This window comes from Pleurodeles waltl, chromosome 9 (assembly GCF_031143425.1).
Source record: "Pleurodeles waltl isolate 20211129_DDA chromosome 9, aPleWal1.hap1.20221129, whole genome shotgun sequence".
NCBI lineage: Eukaryota > Metazoa > Chordata > Amphibia > Caudata > Salamandridae > Pleurodeles > Pleurodeles waltl.
Window position 1 is genome coordinate 714,254,940 of NC_090448.1, and position 20,153 is coordinate 714,275,092.

General features: G+C 42.8%; 1 protein-coding gene and 1 long non-coding RNA gene across 5 annotated transcripts in view; one reads left to right on the forward strand and one right to left on the reverse strand.

Moving 5' to 3' along the window:
• Positions 1-7,299, forward strand: part of SPTBN2 (spectrin beta, non-erythrocytic 2) — an 812,320-nt gene extending 805,021 nt beyond the window's left edge. For 3 of the 4 annotated variants that reach the window (XM_069207822.1, XM_069207824.1, XM_069207823.1), the window contains one exon: positions 4,833-7,299. In XM_069207822.1, the coding sequence (XP_069063923.1) occupies positions 4,833-5,063 (231 nt within the window). In that variant the 3' untranslated portion in view covers positions 5,064-7,299. The remainder of the gene's footprint in view (positions 1-4,832) is intronic. The other variant, XM_069207825.1, reaches the window with a different exon arrangement.
• Positions 1,570-20,153, reverse strand: part of LOC138259874 (uncharacterized) — a 146,923-nt gene continuing 128,339 nt past the window's right edge. Inside the window, exon 3 of the long non-coding RNA XR_011198770.1 lies at positions 1,570-1,694. This is a non-coding gene — a long non-coding RNA (uncharacterized lncRNA). The remainder of the gene's footprint in view (positions 1,695-20,153) is intronic.

Consider the following 20,153-nt stretch of genomic DNA (forward strand, 5'->3'; position numbering starts at 1 on the left):
AGATAACACTGCTCACCATTTTAAGATGGGTTCAGGGATTACTTTGATCTTTCACCTGGAGGACTGGAGGGAAGTGCTCGTCTTTCTAAGCTCTACTGTAAACAGGGCTGTAAATCTCAGTCTTATCTGGTCACATTTGCTGTGCATTCCAGGACTTTACTTCCTCCTCCGTGGGAAGCCTTTCCTTATGCACAGCTGCTCTCCCTGCTTTTCCACTTCGAGTGCAAGTGAAAATAATCCTGTCACGGCACTACTTTCATGTTTCACCATCACGTGCCTATTATTTGATTTGCATGGCACACCAAAGCTGCTCCTTCAGCGCTCTGGAGACCAGATGATTTTGTTTTTGTGCCTTCCTTTACCGATCAAGCGTGCACTTTACAGTGCCCCTGGGGCACAAGGAGGGACTGACTAGTGTTTCTTTGTTTTGTTGGGAAAACCTCTGTGCTGAAGGGTTTCCCAGAGATCAGTGTGTCTGTCACAGGACTCGCACTGCACAGATGGTTAGTGCTGAGTCCTCCTGCTCTGACATCAGCACTGCATTGTAGAGAAGGTATTTCCCCGATGCGAGGGGCCTGGTGGTGCTCCTATTGTCTGCTGGTTTTTTGGGGGGTTTTATTTTGCCACGCAGCATTAATAGTTTTTTTATTTTCTTAATTATGGGGAGGGGTGGGGTAATATGGGGTTGGTGCACTTAGTATATGATAGGATTCTGTTTTAGGTTCTTGGAGCATAGCTTGAGAAAGCCTTTCTCCCGTCTTACCCAAAGATAACTGTTGGTATTTTGGTGTCTTTTTTGGGGCTCTCAAGATTTTGTTGTTATGCCATATGGGGAAGTGCAGTGACCGTTGGGGTTGCTAGTGCAACTTGTCCTTAGTAAGTAAACTTACAAGGGGACGCGTATAGGTCGATGAATCTTTTGGATCACATAGAGTATCCTAGCCAAGTGGTGACCAGTGGAAAACATCAACAACAATTTCAACCAAAACTAAAATACCAAAAACCTAGTCTAATAAGAAAATACCATCAATCTCAATTTAGTTAGTTCGTTTTATTCCCTATTAGTTACAATTCTAGTCAAAACTTTTATTTTCAATGAATCCATGGTTAATCAAACTTTATTAGCATCACAACCAATAATTAATCAAGTTTTTATTAATGAGCGAAAACAACATTAAAATGGCACGTTCATAAACATTGGTTAATTCAGCAATGCGAGTCAGTCATTCAAAGTCAAATTCATACTTTAGTCACCCTTGTCAGCCTACCTAACTCCGATTAGCATCAGCATGTGGGTCTTCATGCGAAAAACAATTTAGTCAATAATCATTAATTTGGAAAAACATCTAAGAGAAAAAAAAAACAATTTAAACAGCGCAGTTGGTACCTAGAAGGAAAAACGCACATCAGTCAGTCAAACATCATCCGGCTTTTCAGGTAACAAAATTGTTGCCCACTGCTCTTAGTCAGTGGTTCCATTGTTTCAGTCCTGGGAAAGTACATTTAGCCTACTATACACATAATTGTATCAATTTGATCTGATCGTCTCTTGCAGCGGATGAATTTGCAGAAATTTCTAGCAAAGCTCATCTCCGAACTCTGTACAGTTCAAGGTCCTTTTCTCCAGTTCCAGTCCTCTGCGGCTCATCGCATCTCCACGTTTAAGCAAGCAAGGCCCAGCGCCGACCAGGCCTCTAATTCGGTTAAGGAAGGGATACGAAGCATCGTAAAACATAGGTTATATCATCAGTTATGACATATTATTACCATTTCATACAACTTTCACATATTAGTACTGTTAACACAGATGGTGACTACTCTCTGTGGGCACATTTTCCACATTACACGTTATTTTCAATTATTAGTTTTCAAATGTCATTTTTCTCATTAGTATGTATACGCAAATCATTAGAATATTCTCATATTAGCATATCTGCTGCAACAGGGTCTTCTTGTGGGGCATGCAGCACACCTTGAATATGATGCAGTCTTGCAGCGCAGCCACCATGCATTTTTGCCTGTAGAGGATTTGTTTAACAACCAAGGAGGAAGCAATAAGCCCCGGTTAGGTGGCGTGAGCGAAACGCCCTTTGCATTTTATGCACGCCTGACCAGCAGGAAATGAAGAATCACGTGAGGGTATTATTTATTCACTTGCGCCATTTTCTTACTACGGGATTTGTCGGGATGGGCCACCATAGTGGCCCAAACCCTTTCCATGGCTGCTTGTCTGTTACCACTGTTCCCATAGTTTCCTTGCTGTATTCAACAGCGCAGTCTGCCCTGTGAGGGGGTGCATACCATCTTGTCCTGACCCAACCTTTGAGGGTCTTTATCTGTAATTGGTCAGCTTTTAAGCAGCCTAGCGTTTGCCTGACTGTTATATTGCCACTCCCCAAGATTTATTTGTTTTCGGAACACTAGAGACCACTGACTTAACCGTGCCACCGTGGGTTGTGTTAATAACTGTCTTAAACCAATAAGACAATTCATACATTTTGTTATATTATGAGGTAGTTAATATACTGTTTATTGACCGATGAGCTTGTGAAGGTATTCAGTATTTTCTATCAAGCTATCACATTGGTACTGGGTGTAGAGGCAATGCTGTTAGCTGCTTCTCTGGTCCCAGTGGTAATTCCTCATTCTACTTCCTCTAGACAGCGCTGCTAGCTGCTTCTCGGGTCCCAGTGGTAATTCCACATGCTTAGTCCTGTAGACGGTGCTGCAGCGCCTTCTGTGATCAAAGTGGTAATTTCTCATTCTAGGTCCTCTAGGCAGTGCTGCAGCTGCTTCTCTGGACCCAGTGGTAATTCCCCATTCTTAGTGTTCTAGGAAGCACTGCTAGCTGCTTCTCTGGTCCCAGTGGTAATTTCCCATTCTTAGTTCCCCTAGACATTGCTACAGCCAACTTCTCTGGTTCCGTTGGTAACTCCTCTATTCCAAGTCCTCTAGGCAGTGCTGCAGCTGTCATTGTTCCCAGTTGTAATTCCCCATTCTCAAACCCCCAGACTGCTGCAGCTGAGTCTCTGTTCATTCATCCACTACACTCCAATCCAAAATACATAGGTAAAAGACAGACATTTACAACAGCAATAGCTCTAACTCTCACAAGTGCAAGACCTATTGCATTACAAATGCCAGTTTACAGAATGTAGTGATCTACTTTAAATTGTGCTCGAGATGATGAAACATAATCAAAATAGTTGTCAAAAGAGAAGCTAAACATTGTGGTGTTTGATAATGGAAAGGAGCACGTTCCTTAAAGCATACCATAGTCCAGATTTACAGTATGATTGGTGCCTCTAATCCATAATTTCCAACAGGGCCTCAAGTGGTAGAAGCAAGATTAACTTGTGCTATAGTTCACCCATAAGAATAAGGAATCAAGGAAGATAATGATCCTACTTGCGCTGGCATGGATAGAGAATTCTTTGCTAGAACAACTCCTAGAGGTTTGGCTGTACCCATATAGCTAGATTGAACCCAACCCCTGTACTCCGGAAATTTGGGAATTGGCCACTTCAACATTCTGAGTGAACAAGCATTCATAGAGGCAACAAGATCTATCACCAAATAATTTTAGAATTGGACACAAGCCTCAAATTAAAGGCAGAAATTTGTTCTGAGGCCAAATCTAAACTTCTTTAATGTTGTATCGCATGCGCTTGTTCATGAGATCTTGTTTTTTCCCCAAAGTGTCAGATGCTAGCAATAAGAACGTTTCGTGGCTGACATGCCAAAAGAGCCTTGAGATGATATGTCAGTAGAATTTCACACAGTACACAAGCACAGAAGTTGTTCATCTACTTGAACTTTGCATATGTAAATAGACTGTGCAGTGCCATGATTACTCTTGTAGTTTAATGGGAAAGAAAGGAATGGGCTATCCAAGGCACAAGGCAACTACTAAAATATTTAAAACATTCTAGAGCTAGAAACTATAAGCGCATTAACACACGGTGCTCAGTGAATTTATTGACCTAAAAGTTGCCTTCATTTAGATGCAAACCCAGATGCTCGTGTGAGAAACGTTTCTGTTTGAAACATGAGCATTTTTGCAGCACAGCTTACGAGAAGTATGCTACATAAGGAAAATGTTACTCACCTTAATAGTTTTGCACCTTGACGTCTACTATCATTGCCATATGAGCAACTATTCTTTCGTTTGAGGTTTCAGCAGTTATTACTGGTTATCATCTGGTATGCACTCTGGGAGCATTTTGAGGTTCAGGTTAACATCCTGGAAGGGTTCTGATTTTCTGATTGCAGATGTGCTCTTGAGCTGGTACCCGCTGGAACTCGAAAGGAGGGGGATATTGGTTTTTACCAGAGCTTACAAATTTGTGTGAGAAAGCGAGGTTTGAGGTTTGTCAGTTAAAATGAACCAGAATCCTTAAATTCTGATCAGTCTAACAATAACTATACACTTGTTTTTGCCACCGTGGGTTTTTGTGAGGAGTGTACTGCTACTTTTGTCGCAGGATGGTTTACCCTTTACAGTATAGACTACGGCTGGATGCTGCGGTCGTCGTGAATAGTTCTGCTTGTCTGCATGTTTTAATGCAACACGGTGAACTATTATGAAATAATGTCTGCATGTACATTTCCTGCGCAGCTGTAAAAGCCCCGATAGCTTTCTCTGCATTTTTTACTCGTAAAGGTCAAGGAGGGCAATAGTTTGGCTGCAATTTATCGAGAAGCTTCTAATTAATGGCGTTTGTAACCAGAATAATTTAATTGACTTATTCAACCATCCATATGGGGTCTACATGTTTACCTTGAGGATCGGCTTTTATTTTGGCTAACCAACCTTCATCCTGTTTTTTCAGGCGGAGATGAGCAGCTGGATGAGAGCAATCAGTCTCACAACCACATCTCCATTAACGCCACAAGGGGACCTGGATGATTTATCACCCATCACCCCCAAAGGGATGACCCGTGCCATGACCATGCCACCAGTGTCACCCAACAGCGGCACAGAAGGAACTGTAACACTACGTAACAAGGAAGGCAAAGAAAAAGACAGAGAAAAGAGGTTCAGCTTCTTCAAGAAGAAATAAGACTTCAATAATGACCCAACAAACCATTCCAGAAAACGCAGATATATTCTAAATATTAACACTATTTAATCCGTGGAACTAATGGAAGGGACTCGGGATTATGTCAATTCTGCATTTTATATATAAATATATATATACATGTGTATATCTCCAATTGAAAGATTGAAGGTGAAAAACAACGAAGACTATGCGGTTTTGTGGACCAGGACAACACTTGACGTTCTGCTGTGACGACATCGTTGTGATGCCGGGATTTAGACTGAGGGATGAAAAAATATCCCTTTTTTGGGGAGGGGGGGGGTGGGGGGGAGATACGGAAAAAAGTTTAAAATGTGTGAAACGCATGGTGCGACCTGCACTTGCATTTTGTAATGTTGCAAAGTTTTGTTGCTTCTTTCACTGTCTGGGGTTAGCTCTGTTTTTATTCGTCTCTGTATTTTTGGTTTTATTAAGCTTTTTAAAGCTTTTTGATTATTTTTACTAATGTTTTTAAACTTTCCGAATCTGGCTTCCATATGATGCTCGTTAAAAGAAAAATAGTGCAGTATCCATTGGATGCATCTCACCAAAGATAGGCAGAGTAGACTTCTGAGGCTAGGTGGCATCAAAACTGGGGGTTTGTAAAGAATGCTTCAGGCAGGTTCCGTTCCAGACCCTCCCAGGCATCCCGAGAAAGTCCTTGTAGGGCTAGTATCAGCCTCAGTCGGGGGAACATTAGGTAAGGATTTTTCTTCCAAAGCTTGGTTTTCAGAGTGTAAGGTGCCAAATTGTTGCCCAAGAGGTCCGAATCACAAAGTGATATAAACGCAAAAAGAAATCCTTTCGTGATTAAGGCATGTGGGTGTTCCTGATACCCCTTTGTACAGCTACTTTCCTGCATCTTGGGTTCGCATTAGGTCAACACTGATTTACTTGTCATTTACTCTTCAGAACAGTGGACTTATTCGTCAGCACTTGTCATCTTAGTACGCAAAGCGCACTAAGGCTTCGCGCTCAGCATGGCTGGGGGGCTGATGTGCATTGCACTGAAGGAGGACTTTCACTACAGTGAACTCGTAGAGACTGACCAGACGCGAAGAGCAGGAGCCACCTGCTAACGTCAGAGGGGGATGGGGAGGGCGTTGCCCCTCACAGCAGTGGTGAGTGGAGTTCTGGGAATCGGCAGCATATCTGTGAGCAGGGGCAGCAAGGGCTTCTTCGTAGCCTACGCAACTGATACTGCGAATTGCACAGCTCAATACGTAGGTGGATTTTGCCGAAGCTCTGGGGGAGGCTCGCGGTTAAAAAGTTCAAGAACCTATGATCCTGAGTGACTGGTTAATCCGACAATCTTTGTAGACCTATAGATGTTAGGATAAATAGGAGGCATCCCTTAGGAGTGTGAAAAGTGTAAATTTGGCATCAGTTGATGATCGCACAAGACCCTGCGGCTCACAATGTAGGGAAGAAAAACAGTTGGTTGTATCACTTTGTATTGTGTCAGTGTTCTGCTGTAGCCATCTACCTGACAACCTTATCTGGTGTTAGAAGGCCGAAACATTATGTCTTTTATAAGCAGTAAGGAATACTGATAATCCTGTGACATATACGGGCCTATTATGCCTATTTTAGATAAAGCAACAATAATAAATCATTTGAGGTGCAGAAGGGTTCTGCTAGAACGTAGTATTCCCTTGTTAAAAACAGCGCCCTATCTGCTCCGTGCCTTCCTGCGGTTGAGCGTTGTTTGGAGGGATGTCCTGCATGCCCTTGAACAGTTTATTGAAAGGAAAAGGGAGATTATGGACGCAATTGATTGGCCACGAGAGGCTTTCAAACGAGAGAAAGGGCTTTGTTGGACAGAAGTCGCTGCACTCGGCGGCCCAATGCACTATTGATCGCGTTGTCTTGCCTTGGCAAAAACATGTGAACCCAAAAGGAAAATGATCAGTTACATCTATACTGTGTGACGCTCTACAGGTACTAAATAGGTTTGAATAATTAGATGCATATGCAGACGTTCCCCGCCTTAGAGGTATGCATTTAGGTTTTAACATGTTCCCTTTATTTCCAGTTTTGCATAAATTGACGCCCAGAGAGATTTATTGTCCAAGTAATGTTTAGTCATTTCTTTTAAAGAAGATCGACGTGTTCAGGCTGTTTTGCGTACTCTAGTAGAAACATTATCAATGTGTTTGCAGTGGCATCTGTTTATTTTTTGACAGAAACTCTGAAATAAAAGTGACTGTGCAGAGAACCGCGTTCATAATAGTGTTTTTATGCCAACGCATTGCTTGTGTCCCAGAAGTCCGATCTTCTTTGGTGGTGGATGATTTTTATCGTCGATCTTTTTCTTTTCTTCTTCTGTGTATTTCAGTACATAGCTGTTTTATTGTTTTCAGTGGAAAGAGTGAAAAGTAAAAAGGTTATATGGCACACTCCCTTATAACTGTCACGATTCTAGGTGCTTATTCAGCTTCCGCAGCAATGAGGAGTTAAGATAGATATTTTGCTGTTCTAAGCTGGTCACAATGAGTCATCGGCTCATGTAGGTAATATTGACTGGGCTGCAGGGCTTAATTCATGCTAAGCAGATCCAATGAAGATTTACACTGGCTCAGACTATGGCCAGGCACACACACTACTGCACCTAGTGTGTCCCCATTCGCAGGATCAACAATGGTGTCAGATCCTTTTCAGCACAAGCCTTTACCCCTTTGAACTGGCGCCCTCTTTTATTTAAGAAGTAGATTGTTACCTTTAAAAACTCTTTGAATAACCGTATGTTCTGGCCTTAAAACATATTCTCATTCCAATCTCAGCATCCCGACAATAGTAACATTTTGGATCTATTTTACTGGCCTCTGTTTATTCTAAAAGTTCTAAATGCAAACGGGTATTACAATAGCCAATAGATTAGCCTTTTTTATATTGAAAGGTTATAGCGTGGATATTGGTACTACAAAGTTGAAGGTCTCTGCACTGTGTGGTTCTTATTGTTTGCCTGGTAGGGAGCTCAGCTGTCCCGTACTTTGCCAAGCTGATTTTCACACATGTGCTCCCTCATTTCTGGGTTCTGGGGAGACTGACTGCCGATGACAGCACTTTCAAGTATTTACTTATAAAAGGGGAGCCCCCCTTTTGATTAATCCACCTAACTCCTATCTATGGTCCTTCACATCCCTTAAAAGCGTACTGCCAATGTCATACTGTCTTGCTATGGACATCTTTAGCTGCCTATCACACACAGCTGTGAAACTAATGCTTAACACATGTATACTTATTGTGGCTACAAACAGCTTTAGCTACCTACCACATACAGCAGTGTAACCAACACAACATCAAATTGTTGGGTAAGAGAAACGTCCTCTGTATGGCTCTTGGGAGCATGCATCCAAGCCTTGGATTCACTAAAGCAAGCTGTAGCGACTTTTGATCCCTGCCTCAACACGTACAATAATCATACCTGTATATTGGAGGTATTTTTACAACACAGCTTGAGACCGAGACCCTAGCTCTTTGGTCAGGGCACTACATTATCACCCTTTTTTTGATGAGCATGAGTACTGTCCGCTCACTGGGCTTTAGAGGATTGACATTGGTGGTAGAGATATGTTAGTAGAAGGACAAGCTATTTTACTGGTCACCTGCTAATGAGAGTAGCCTACCACCGTCTCCTGTGTTTTTAAATTACTCTGCTAGTCCTTTGCACCTGGGTCCTTCATTCATCTGTCCATGTCGGACGTCTGAAGTGTGCAGGTGTATGGAGTGTGTGACACATGGCCACATCCACTCTGAGATTCATTGTGTAAGGTCTATTTTCAAATGTTATCTAAGGTGGAGGGTTGGAGGGAGAACTCAGACAGCATAATTGGATAATAGGGCTTCCCAAGGGCATCCCAGGGATCCTTTGCAACATGTTAGACTGAGGAGTGTTAGGTAAAAGAAACAGAGGGTCCTCATCCATGCCTGGGGTATCCCCTGCATTTCCTGGCCCATTTGTTTCTGGGAGGGCTACCCCTCCTTTACACAGGCTGACAGGTATTTAAGTGGCACAGCCTTCCTGGCACTTGTGCCCTTGTTTTGGGTTTTTCTTGAAAGGAGGCTCCCGGATACACCCCTCCATCCTCTTCAACCCTTGTGACAGAGACTGTTGCACCAGGTGAGGGAAATAAGCAATGGGGCAGAACTGCCCAAAGCCGGACTCAGAGCTGATATTTGGAATACACAACCCGTCTGCAACTTTGGTATGAAGATTAGGCAGAAATTTCAGCTAGTGTTCCATGATCTCCCCACCTCAACCCGGAGTCCAACACCTCCGGTGTGGAGGGGGCTTCCTGAGGAAATCATCCGTGGGTGACCCCTACTAGTACAAGACAATACCTAGAAGCAGGAAGATAGATACCCATCAACTTGTGAAAACAGTCGGTGGTTACACAAGACTGAGGTGCAGCCAGAAGAAAGACCCAACTAAAGACATCAGACGTTGCTTGACACCTCTGCAACAGGGTGTATTCCTAACTTGTTTTGGTGGGGGAGATTTTGTTTTGGGTGCAGAAAAACCCAACAAGCCACACTTGATGCACCACAAGCAATACAATCATTGGGCAACTCCACTGCTGGCAGTAATGCTGCCTATGCTCCCCCAACTGAGCGCACGCCGGTTCTCTCATCTGTGAACATCCACCGACGTCTGCGAATCTGAAAAGGAAGTTTTTTACCACGCATGCCTTTAACACACATTGAAAGTCCATTTAAGTAAGTATTATTAATGGCATGTGTAGCTGCAGAAACACATGCTATGCATAGCTCTTCTGACATCTAGTGTTGGGCTCTGAGTCTTACAAGTTGTTTTTCTTTGAAGAAGTCTTTTCGGAGTCACAGGATCGAGTAGCTCCTCCTCTCGGTTCCAGTGCGCATGGGCATCGACTCCATTGTTAGATTGTTTTCTGTCCGCGGTCAGGTTCGGACGTGATTCCTCTCGCTCCAAGATTTCGATTCGGACAACCTTCTTATTCGTCGGTATTGTTACAAATGCGTTTCCCTTCTAGCATCGAACTGGTAGTACCTTCGGACCCTTCATTTTCGCCCTTCGTGGCGTGTGCGCCTGACTCGGGCCTACCGCATGGGAAGCCTGATGGATCGGACTGCATTCCGATTCTGCCTTCGGTGCCACGCAAAGTACCCCTATACAGACCAACATTTGGTTTGTAATTTGTGCCTTTCTCCAGGCCATCGGGAGGAAGATTGTGAGGCCTGTCGATCATTTCAATCAAAGAAGACCCTCAGAGATCGCAGAGCCCGAAGACCCGAAATGGCGTTGAATAGCAGCGAACATCTCGACGTCATGAAGGAAGAGCAGGCTCAGACAGCAGTCTCCATCCGAGACACAGACACCGAACAGGAATCGGAAGATGACAGGCCCATCACAGCTGGCCAGCATGTGAGTACGTCTGCCCCTACACCCCTGCACAAAAAACATTCAAAGGCCTCGGGTACACCACTGCCGGAAGGCCATGGCTTGGCCTGAAAAAAGATTGCTGGCGACCGTCCTTCGGGGTCGGCGCCGAAAAAGGCACTCCTCAGTCCACTTCAGAGTCAGGCAAAATTGTTAAAAGCACCGTTTCAGAGTCCAGTAAAAGACCCCATTCCTTGGAGTCTAAAATTCAGCAATCGGCTTTGGAGCCGAGACCTCCGATTACTTTTTCGGGACCGAAAAAACTGCACACATCGGAGCCGAAAAAATCCTCAAATACAGAGGAACAAGGACTTTCTAAAATATTAAGACAGATTACAAGGCCAATCATGGAATCTCATAAGACTTCTGAGGAAGAGCCTGAGACTGATCCAATATTACTTGTTATGTATATGAGAGAGTCCAGAATCCATATTCATAAGGAGACAGGAAGAATCATTACTGCACCTCCTTTAAAAACCAAAAGAAAGCTGGCTTTCCAAGAGGAACTAGGCTCTGTGCAACCACCAGCAAAGGTGCAAACACAAAAGGAGAAGCCACTACCTCTCCATACTTCTCCTCCTCAGCTCTCTCTCACCTCAACCCACCACCACTGCCTTCTCCAACACATTCTTTATACTCACATGGAGATACAGCAGACCCATGGGACCTCTCGACCCTGATCCCATCCCGGACAATGATCCACACATTTATCCATCAAAACCTTCTCCTCCAGAAGACACCGCTGCATACACCAAAGTAATATCTAGGGCAGCAGCTTATCATGGAGTAACCATGCATTCTGAGCCATTAGAGGAAGATTTTTTTATTTAATACACTGTCTTCTACTCATTCCAGTTACCAGTGTCTCCCAATGTTACCAAGAATGGTTAAATATGCAGACCACATTTTTAATGAACCGGTAAAAGCTAGGATTATCAACACTAGAATTAATAAGAAGTTTAAGCCTGCCCCTACTGACCCATATTACATCACTCATCAGGTCTCTCCACACTCAGTAGTAGTCAGTGCGGCAAGAAAGAGGTCAAACAGCCAGTCATCAGGAGATGCACTGCCTCCTGATAAGGAGAGTAGAAAATTTGATGCAGCTGGGAAAAGGGTTGCTTCACAAGCAGCAAATCAGTGGAGAATTGAAAATTGTTAGGCACTTCTTTCCGGGTATGACAGGGCCCATTGGGACAAAATGCAAGATATTATACAGCATCTCCCAAAGGAGCATCAAAAAAGAGCACAAGAAGTAGTGGAAGAAGGACAAGCTATCAGCAATAATCAAATAAGATCTGCCCTCGATGCTGCTGATACAGCTGCAAGGAATGTAAATACTGCCATCACAATTAGAAGACATGCATGGCTGCGCTTCTCTGGTTATAAACCACAAATTCAACAGACAGTACTTAATATGCCTTTTGACAAAAAGCATCTCTTTTGCCCAGAAGTAGACACCACTATTGAGAAACTGAGGAAGGACTCAGATACTGCTAAAGCAATGGGTGCTTTATAAACCACCCCATATAGAGGCTCCTTTCGCAGACCATAGTTTAGAGGAAGCTTCAAGCCACAATCCTCAGATGCTTCCACCTCCCAAACAAAGCAGGGACAACAAACCCAATATCAACGAGGTGGGTATAGAGGATCCTATAGAGGTCAATATTTCAGGAATAGAGGTAAATTCCAAACCTCTAAATAGACAACAACACAACCTAAACAGTGACTTCCTTCCCTCCCTTCCACTGCACACATCTCCTGTGGGGAGAAGACTACAGCAATTCCACCCTCATTGGCAAAATATCACCACAGACAATTGGGTATTAAAAATTATCCGCAATGGCTATTGCCTAGAATTAATCTCCACCCTTCCAAACATTCCACCACAATATCACAAATTGTCCCCAGAACATACTGTTCTGTTACAACAAGAGGTACAATCTCTACTATTAAAACAAGCAATAGAATTAGTTCCACATTCTCAACAAGGAACAGAAGTATACTCACTATACTTCCTGATTCCCAAAAAAGACGGCACCCTCAGGCCCATCTTTGACCTCACGCCCCTCAATCTATACATCCTGTCAGAGCATTTTCACATGGTAACTCTGCAAGATTTTATTCAACTACTACAAAAACAAGATTACATGACTACTCTAGATCTCAAGGATGCGTATTTCCACATATCCATCCATCCAGCTCACAGAAAATACCCCAGGTTTGGCATAGCAGGAAAACACTACCAGTTCAAGGTGTTACCATTTGGAGTAACAACAGCTCCAAGGGTGTTCACAAAGTGTCTAGCAGTAATAACAGCCTACTTAAGAAGACAACACATCCATGTCTTTCCATATCTAGACACTTGGCTAATAAAGTCAAGCAATCTTACACAATGCCAACAACACACCCGTTACATGATAGAAACCATGCACACCCTAGGGTTCACTCTAAACTACCAAAAGTCACACCTTCAACCAGCATAGGTACAACATTACCTAGGTGCTATCATAAATACTCAACTAGCCCTACCTTATCCAAATATACAAAGGATACAAGCTTTCCAAAATCTCATACCACTCATACAGCCAAATCAACAATACACTGTGAGATTTATCATGAAGATGATAGGAATGATGGCATCTTGTATAGTGATAGTCCCATATGCAAGACTAAACATGAGGACCTTACAATAGTGCCTTTCACAACAATGGTCACATGCACACGGTCAGTGTTGAAGGACCGCCAAACATATATGTCCCTTCAGTGGTGGAATCGCAGCAATCTAATGAAGGGGCGGTCATTTCAAGACCCTGTGCCTCAGACCGTAATCACAACAGATGCATCAATGATCGGTTTGGGAGCTCACCTAAACAATTGGATCATTCAAGGGCAATGGGATGTCAAACAGATACACATAAACCACTTAGAATTATTAGTTGTGTTTCTTGCCCTAAAAGCGTTTCAACCTCTTCTCAAACAGAAGAATGTTCTCATAAAAACAGACAACATGACAACCCTGTATTACCTCAACAAACAGGGTGGGACACATTCATCCCAGCTGTCCCTTCTAGCCCAAACAATTTGGAAATGGGCAATTCACAATCAAATTCATGTACTAGCACAATATATTCCAGGGATAGACAATCAGCTGGCAGATCTCCTAAGCAGAAATAACCAACAAACACACGAATGGGAGATTCACTCCCAAGTACTTCAAAAGTACTTTCAAAGGTGGGGAACACCAGACATAGATCTATTTGCAACAAGCGAAAACGCAAATGCCAATACTTCGCATCCAGACACCCACATCCACTATCCAAGGGCAATGCTCTATGGATCAATTGGGCAGGGATATTTGCTTACTCTTTCCCCCCTTTCTCACTCCTTCCCTTTCTAGTCCGCAAACTACGTCAAATGTCACTCACCATGATACTCATAGCACCAACATGGGCACGCCAGCATTGATACACAACACTCGTAAATCTGTCTGTAGTACCTCATTCCAAGCTCCCAAACAGACCAAATTTGTTAACAAAAAACAAAGGTCAAATCAGGCATCCATACCCCAATGCTCTCAATCTAGCGATTTCTCTCCTGAAGTCATAGAATTTGGTTACTTAAAACTTCCACCAGAATGTATGGAAGTAATTAAACAAGCACGTAAACCTACTACTAGACAATGCTACGTAAACAAGTGGAAAAGATTTGTCTACTACTGTCAGTCTAAAAACACTGATCCACTTACAGCATCTATACAAGATATTGTATGCTATTCATCTGCAAAAATCAAATTTGGCTTTCTCATCCATCAATATATACCTTACTGCAATATCTGCATACTTACAGACTATTCAACATACTTCTCTATTCAGAGTTCCTGTTATTAAAGCCTTCATGGAAGGATTAAAATAAATTATTCCACCTAGAACACCACCTGTTCCATCGTGGAATTTAAATATCGTACTTACCAGACTCAAGGTACAACTTATTGAACCCATGCACTCTTGTCAAATTCAATTTTTAACATGGAAAGTCGCCTTCCTTATAGCTATTACTTCTTTAAGAAGAGTTAGTGAAATACAAGAATTCACTCTTGAAGAACCTTTTTTCCAAGTGCACTAACATAAAGTTGTACTTAGAACAAACCCAAAATTTCTACCAAAAGTAGTATCTCAATTTCACATCAACTAAACAGTGGAATTGCCAGTCTTCTTTCCACAGCCAGACTCTGTGGCAGTAAGAGCTCTTCATACCCTAGATCTCAAAAGAGCTCTTACGTACTATATAGACAGAACTAAAGATTTTAGGACAACAAAGCAACTTTTTGTTGCTTTCAAACAACCACATACAGGCAATCCTATATCAAAACAAGGTTTAGCAAGATGGATTGTTAAATGCATACAGACATGATAACCCCTTCTGTGCCGCAGACGTAATGGTTACGTCCTGTGCTGAGGACGTAACCATTATGCCCTGGGCACAGAGCTCAGAGGGAGCGCTAGTGCTCCCTCTGTGGTCTTCCCTCCCACCCCCCAAAGGCAGAGATGGAAGAGGAAGCCCTTCCCCTTTCACCCCTGACCCCCCTCACCCCCCCTGTGATGTCAGCGTGCAATCGCGTGCTGACCTCACAGAGGCTGCCTCCCATCGCGCTGGAAGCTCACCTTCCAGCGCGGTCGGAAGGGAAATGCAAAGCATTTCTCTTCCGATAATGTGATGGGGGCCTGAGAGGCTTCAAAGGGAAGGAAAATCATTTCCTTCCCTTTGAAGTCTCTCAGAGCATTTCGTAAAGCGATCCGGCTTTTGAAATGCCCACTAGACACCAGGGATTATGTGTAAAAGGAAATTGGCACGAGGGGAGCGACCCCTTGGGCAAGGGTCGCTCCCCAGGGGGGTCATTTTTTTTCAAGGCCTTTTCTGCCTATTGTGAAACCTCTAGGCGCCAGGGATAATTTTTGTTATGCCAATCTGCCCCCAAGGGTGGCAGAAACCACTTAGGCACCAGGGATTGGTGTGTGTGTATGCATGTGTTTTCTTTAGGGGGGCAGCCCCCTGAGTAAGGGTCGCTCCCCATGGGGGCACATTATTGTTGGCCATATCTGCCCTCCTTGGGGGCAGATGGGCCTATTTTTGGAAGGCCCATCTGCCCCCAAGGGGGGCAGAAAGCCCACCAGAGACCATGGAAGTATTTTTTTCAAAAATAAGAGGGTGGGGGTATGGCTATGCTCCCACCCCAAATAAATGGGGCCAAAGTTGTTCTGCCCACCAGTGGGTAGATGGGGCAATTACCCCTGATCCACACCCGGGGGTGGTAGAAAGTCTACTAGATGCCAGGGAATTTAAAAAAAAAAAAAAAAAAATATTTGGGTGATGGCTACCAACCACTATGGGCCTGGTTATGCCCCCACCCCAACTGAAGGGAGTAACAGTCTCTCCCCGCACTCTAAAACATCTTATCCCACAGCAAGCAAGAAGACATTTAATTATTTTGGGTTTTGATTTTACATTTGGCCCATGAGAGCTTGGCTAACTCTCAATATCGTCCCACTTGGAATGGTGAGGGCTACACTTTATGGACTTTGGGACGCTGCCATGTAGAAAAATCCACAAGACCTAGACACATCTGAAAACTAAACATCTGGGTGATTCCAGGGTGGTGTGTTTTACATGCAACCCGCACCATTTCGTACCCACAATGCCCTGCAAACCTCCAACTTGGCTGGAAATCACACATTTTTCCCACGTTTATGTGATAGAACCTTCCGGAATCTACAGGAATCCACAAAATTCCTACCACCCAGCATTGTCTCATCTATACCAATAGAAATTCTGCTGCACTTGTCAGCCTAAAAATTTTGGCTCTTCCCTTTCACAAGCACTTGGCTCACCTACACAAATGAGGTATTATTTTTACCGGAAGACTGAGGGGAACGTTGAGTGGTATGAAATTTGTCCCAGTGCAGTAATCCCACACAGAAATGTTGGAAAATGTGATTTTTTTTTTTTAGGCTAAATTTGAGGTTTGCTGAGGACTCTGGGTAAGAAAACATTGGGGGATCCACGCAAGTCACACCTCCCTGGACTCCCTCGGATGTCTAGTTTCCAGAAATGTCTGGGTTTGTGTCAGTCACCAGATCCTCGGGGTCTGCGCACGTTCCCAACACATCCACCACTGAACGGCTCCAAGACTCTGATAGATAAATCACAGAGGCTAAGAGAGTTCAAGAGGGGAAGAGGGGATTTAGGAAGGGAACAGCTGGGAAGGAGACCTATAGTAAGAAAAAAGGTTAGAACACACAATATGAAAATTATATATCTCCTGAAAGCAATAGTAGACTATGATTTTAAGCATAGTCATTCTGAAAACGTGAATAGTCTAAGAATGAAGTTTTAAAATGACTAGGTTTCAAGATGGCCAGATACCTGTACTGGAATCAAGATTAATTAAATGAAAACTTTCTTATTCAAGCATTTTCCTTTACATGAGAATCAGAAACAGTATTCTGACTAAATTTTAAATCAGTCGTATAAATCCTTATTTTAAGAATGCATAATAGAAGCATACAACATTACATTCAGAAACTCTGGCCTTTTTTTCTATTTTCTAGAAATGTATCAACACAGATTACACACTTTGCAGATATATATATATATATATATATATATAATCACCACTATGGAAGAATTATACTTCTATGACTAGCATGATATGAATTCAGGAAATAAATCACACACTTACCAACTCAAATACTACCAAACAAATATCCTAGAATGGTAGCATACAATGAACATTATGAAATAGGCTCAATGAGAAAATTGCACGTGTTATTGATTTAAATGTCACCATGCAAAAATGTCAAGAAATGGTAGCGGGTAATAAATAACAAGGTTTAAATCATCATGAAACGAATCGTTTGTCTTTCCAATTCGTAAGCTTTCATGTAAATGTCAAGAAATGGTTGCGCTCTATAATAACAAGCTTTAAAATGATCTTGAATCGAATCGCACATCTTGCCAACTCGTAGCCTCCATCTAAATGTCAATAGATAGTAGCGCGTAATGAAACACAAGTTTTAAAGCTTCATAAAACGAATCGCGCGTCCTGACGATTTGTAAACGTCCATGTACAAGTAAAAAAACGATAGCGCGCAATAAAATACAAGTTCTACATTTTTATAAAACGAATCGCGCGTCTTGCCGATTCATAAACCACCAAGCAAGTATACACTCAAATGCACATTTTCAATGCGTTCAGAGTAAGATGTTAATCAAATAAATAATTAGGCCCTAGAATACGAGAGTTCTGAAAATAAACAGTGTTGGGAATAAACCAAACTACCGTCTTACCGCCCAAGAACAAGATTCACAAATGAAGCATGAAAAGCAGAGGACTGGAAAATCAAATAGGCCACCGGGACAGGAATTCTGGAAATAGCTGCTGTTCTGCACCGGGACCTCTGAATAGTGAGCTCTGGGAGTTGGGCTGGCTCTCCTTTTATAGAGTCTTGGCCCAGCCCTCAACCACACCCAGGCATGCTGCACGGAAATCTCTGGAAGACCCTGGAAAAGGACCACACCCTAACGCACTTTGAAAACCTGCAACAATACATTGCAAAGGAACAGTATTTGTAAGCATATTAAAAATCAGTCTTCAGGATTGAATTCTGCAATGCAAAAGGTTAAACCACAACTTATCAACAAAATGCATACATTATAATGTTTTGAGAGTGCTGGGTTTTTGCATTCTAGTCGCCAATAGAGCGCGTAATATTCTGGTGTTGACAGTTTGGTAGGTTTCCTTAGATAGCTGCGGAGCCCAGTACCAAAAACGCAGGTGCCCCCGCAAAAACAGGTAGTTTTGTTTTTGATACTTTTGATGTGTCCAGATAGTGTTTTGGGGCATTTTCTTTCGCTGGCAGTAGGCCTACCCACAAAAGTGAGGTAACATTTTTTATCGGGAGACTTGGAGGAATGCTGGGTGGAAGGAAATTTGTGGCTCCTCTCAGATTCCAAAACTTTCTGTCACTGAAATGAGAGGAAAAAGTGTTTTTTTGGCCAAAGTTTGAGGTTTGCAAATGATTCTGGGTAACAGAACCTGGTCAGAGCCCCACAAGTCACCCTATCTTGGATTCCCCTAGGTGTCTAGTTTTCAAAACTGTGCCGGTTTGCTAGGTTTCCCTAGGTGCCGGCTGAGCTACAGGCCAAAATCCACAGCTAGGCATTTTGTAAAAAACAGCTCTGTTTTCTTTGTGAAAATGTGATGTGTCCATGGTGTGTTTTGGGCCATTTCCTTTCGCGGGCGCTAGGCCTACCCACACAAGTGAGGTACCATTTTTATCGGGAGACTTGAGGAAACGCTGGGTGGAAGGAAATTTGCGGCTCCTCTCAGACTCCAGAACTTTGTCACCGAAATGAGAGGAAAAAGTGTTTTTTGGGCCAAATTTTGAGGTTTGCAAAGGATTCTGGGTAACAGAACCTGGTTAGAGCCCCACAAGTCACCCCATCTTGGATTCCCCTGGGTGTCTAGTTCTCAAAACTGCGCAGGTTTGCTAGGTTTCCATAGGTGCTGGCTGAGATACAGGCCAAAATCCACAGCTAGGCACTTTGTAAAAAAACAGCTCTGTTTTCTTTGTGAAAATGTGATGTGTCCACATTGTGTTTTGGGGCATTTCCTTTTGCGGGCGCTAGGTCTACCCACACAAGTGAGGTACCATTCTTATCGGGAGACATAGGGGAACACAGAATAGCAAAACAAGTGTTATTGCCTCTTGTCTTTCTCCACATTTTTTCCTTCCAAATGTAAGACAGTGTGTAAAAAAGACGTCTATTTGAGAAATGCCCTGTAATTCACATGCTAGTATGGGCACCCTGAAATTCAGAGATGTGCACATAACCACTGCTTCTCAACACCTTATCTTGTGGGCATTTTGGAAATACAAAGGTTTTCTTGATACCTATTTTTGACTCTTTATATTTCAGCAAATGAATTGCTGTATACACGTTATAGAATGAAAACCCATTGCAAGGTCCAGCTCATTTATTGGCTCTGGGTACCTAGGGTTCTTCATGAACCTACAAGCCCTATATATCCCTGCAACCAGAAGAGTCCAGCTGACGTAACAGTATATTGCTTTCAAAACTCTGACATTACCTGAAAAAGTTACAGAGTAAAACGTGGTGAAAAATGGCATTTTTTTCACCTCAATTTCAATATTTATTTACTTCAGCTGTTATTTTCTGTAGGAAACACTTGTAGGGTCTACACAAATGACCCCTTGCTGAATTCAGAATTATGTCTACTTTTCAGAAGTGTTTAGCTTTCTGGGATCCAGCATTGGTTTTCACCCACTTTGGTCACTAACTGGAAGGAGGCTGAAAGCACAAAAAATAGTAAAAATGTGGTATGTCCCTGTAAAATGTCAAAATTGTGTTGAAAAATGAGGTTTTCTAATTCAAGTCTGCCTGTTCCTGAAAGCTGGGAAGATGGTGATCTTACCACCACAAACCCTTTGTTGATGCCATTTTCAGGGAAAAAAAACACGAGTTACCTTCTGCAGCTTTTTTTCCCCATTTTTGTGAAAAAAAGGAAATTTTTGCTGTATTTTGGCTAATTTCTTGGTCTCCTTCAGGGGAACCCATAAAGTCTGGGTACC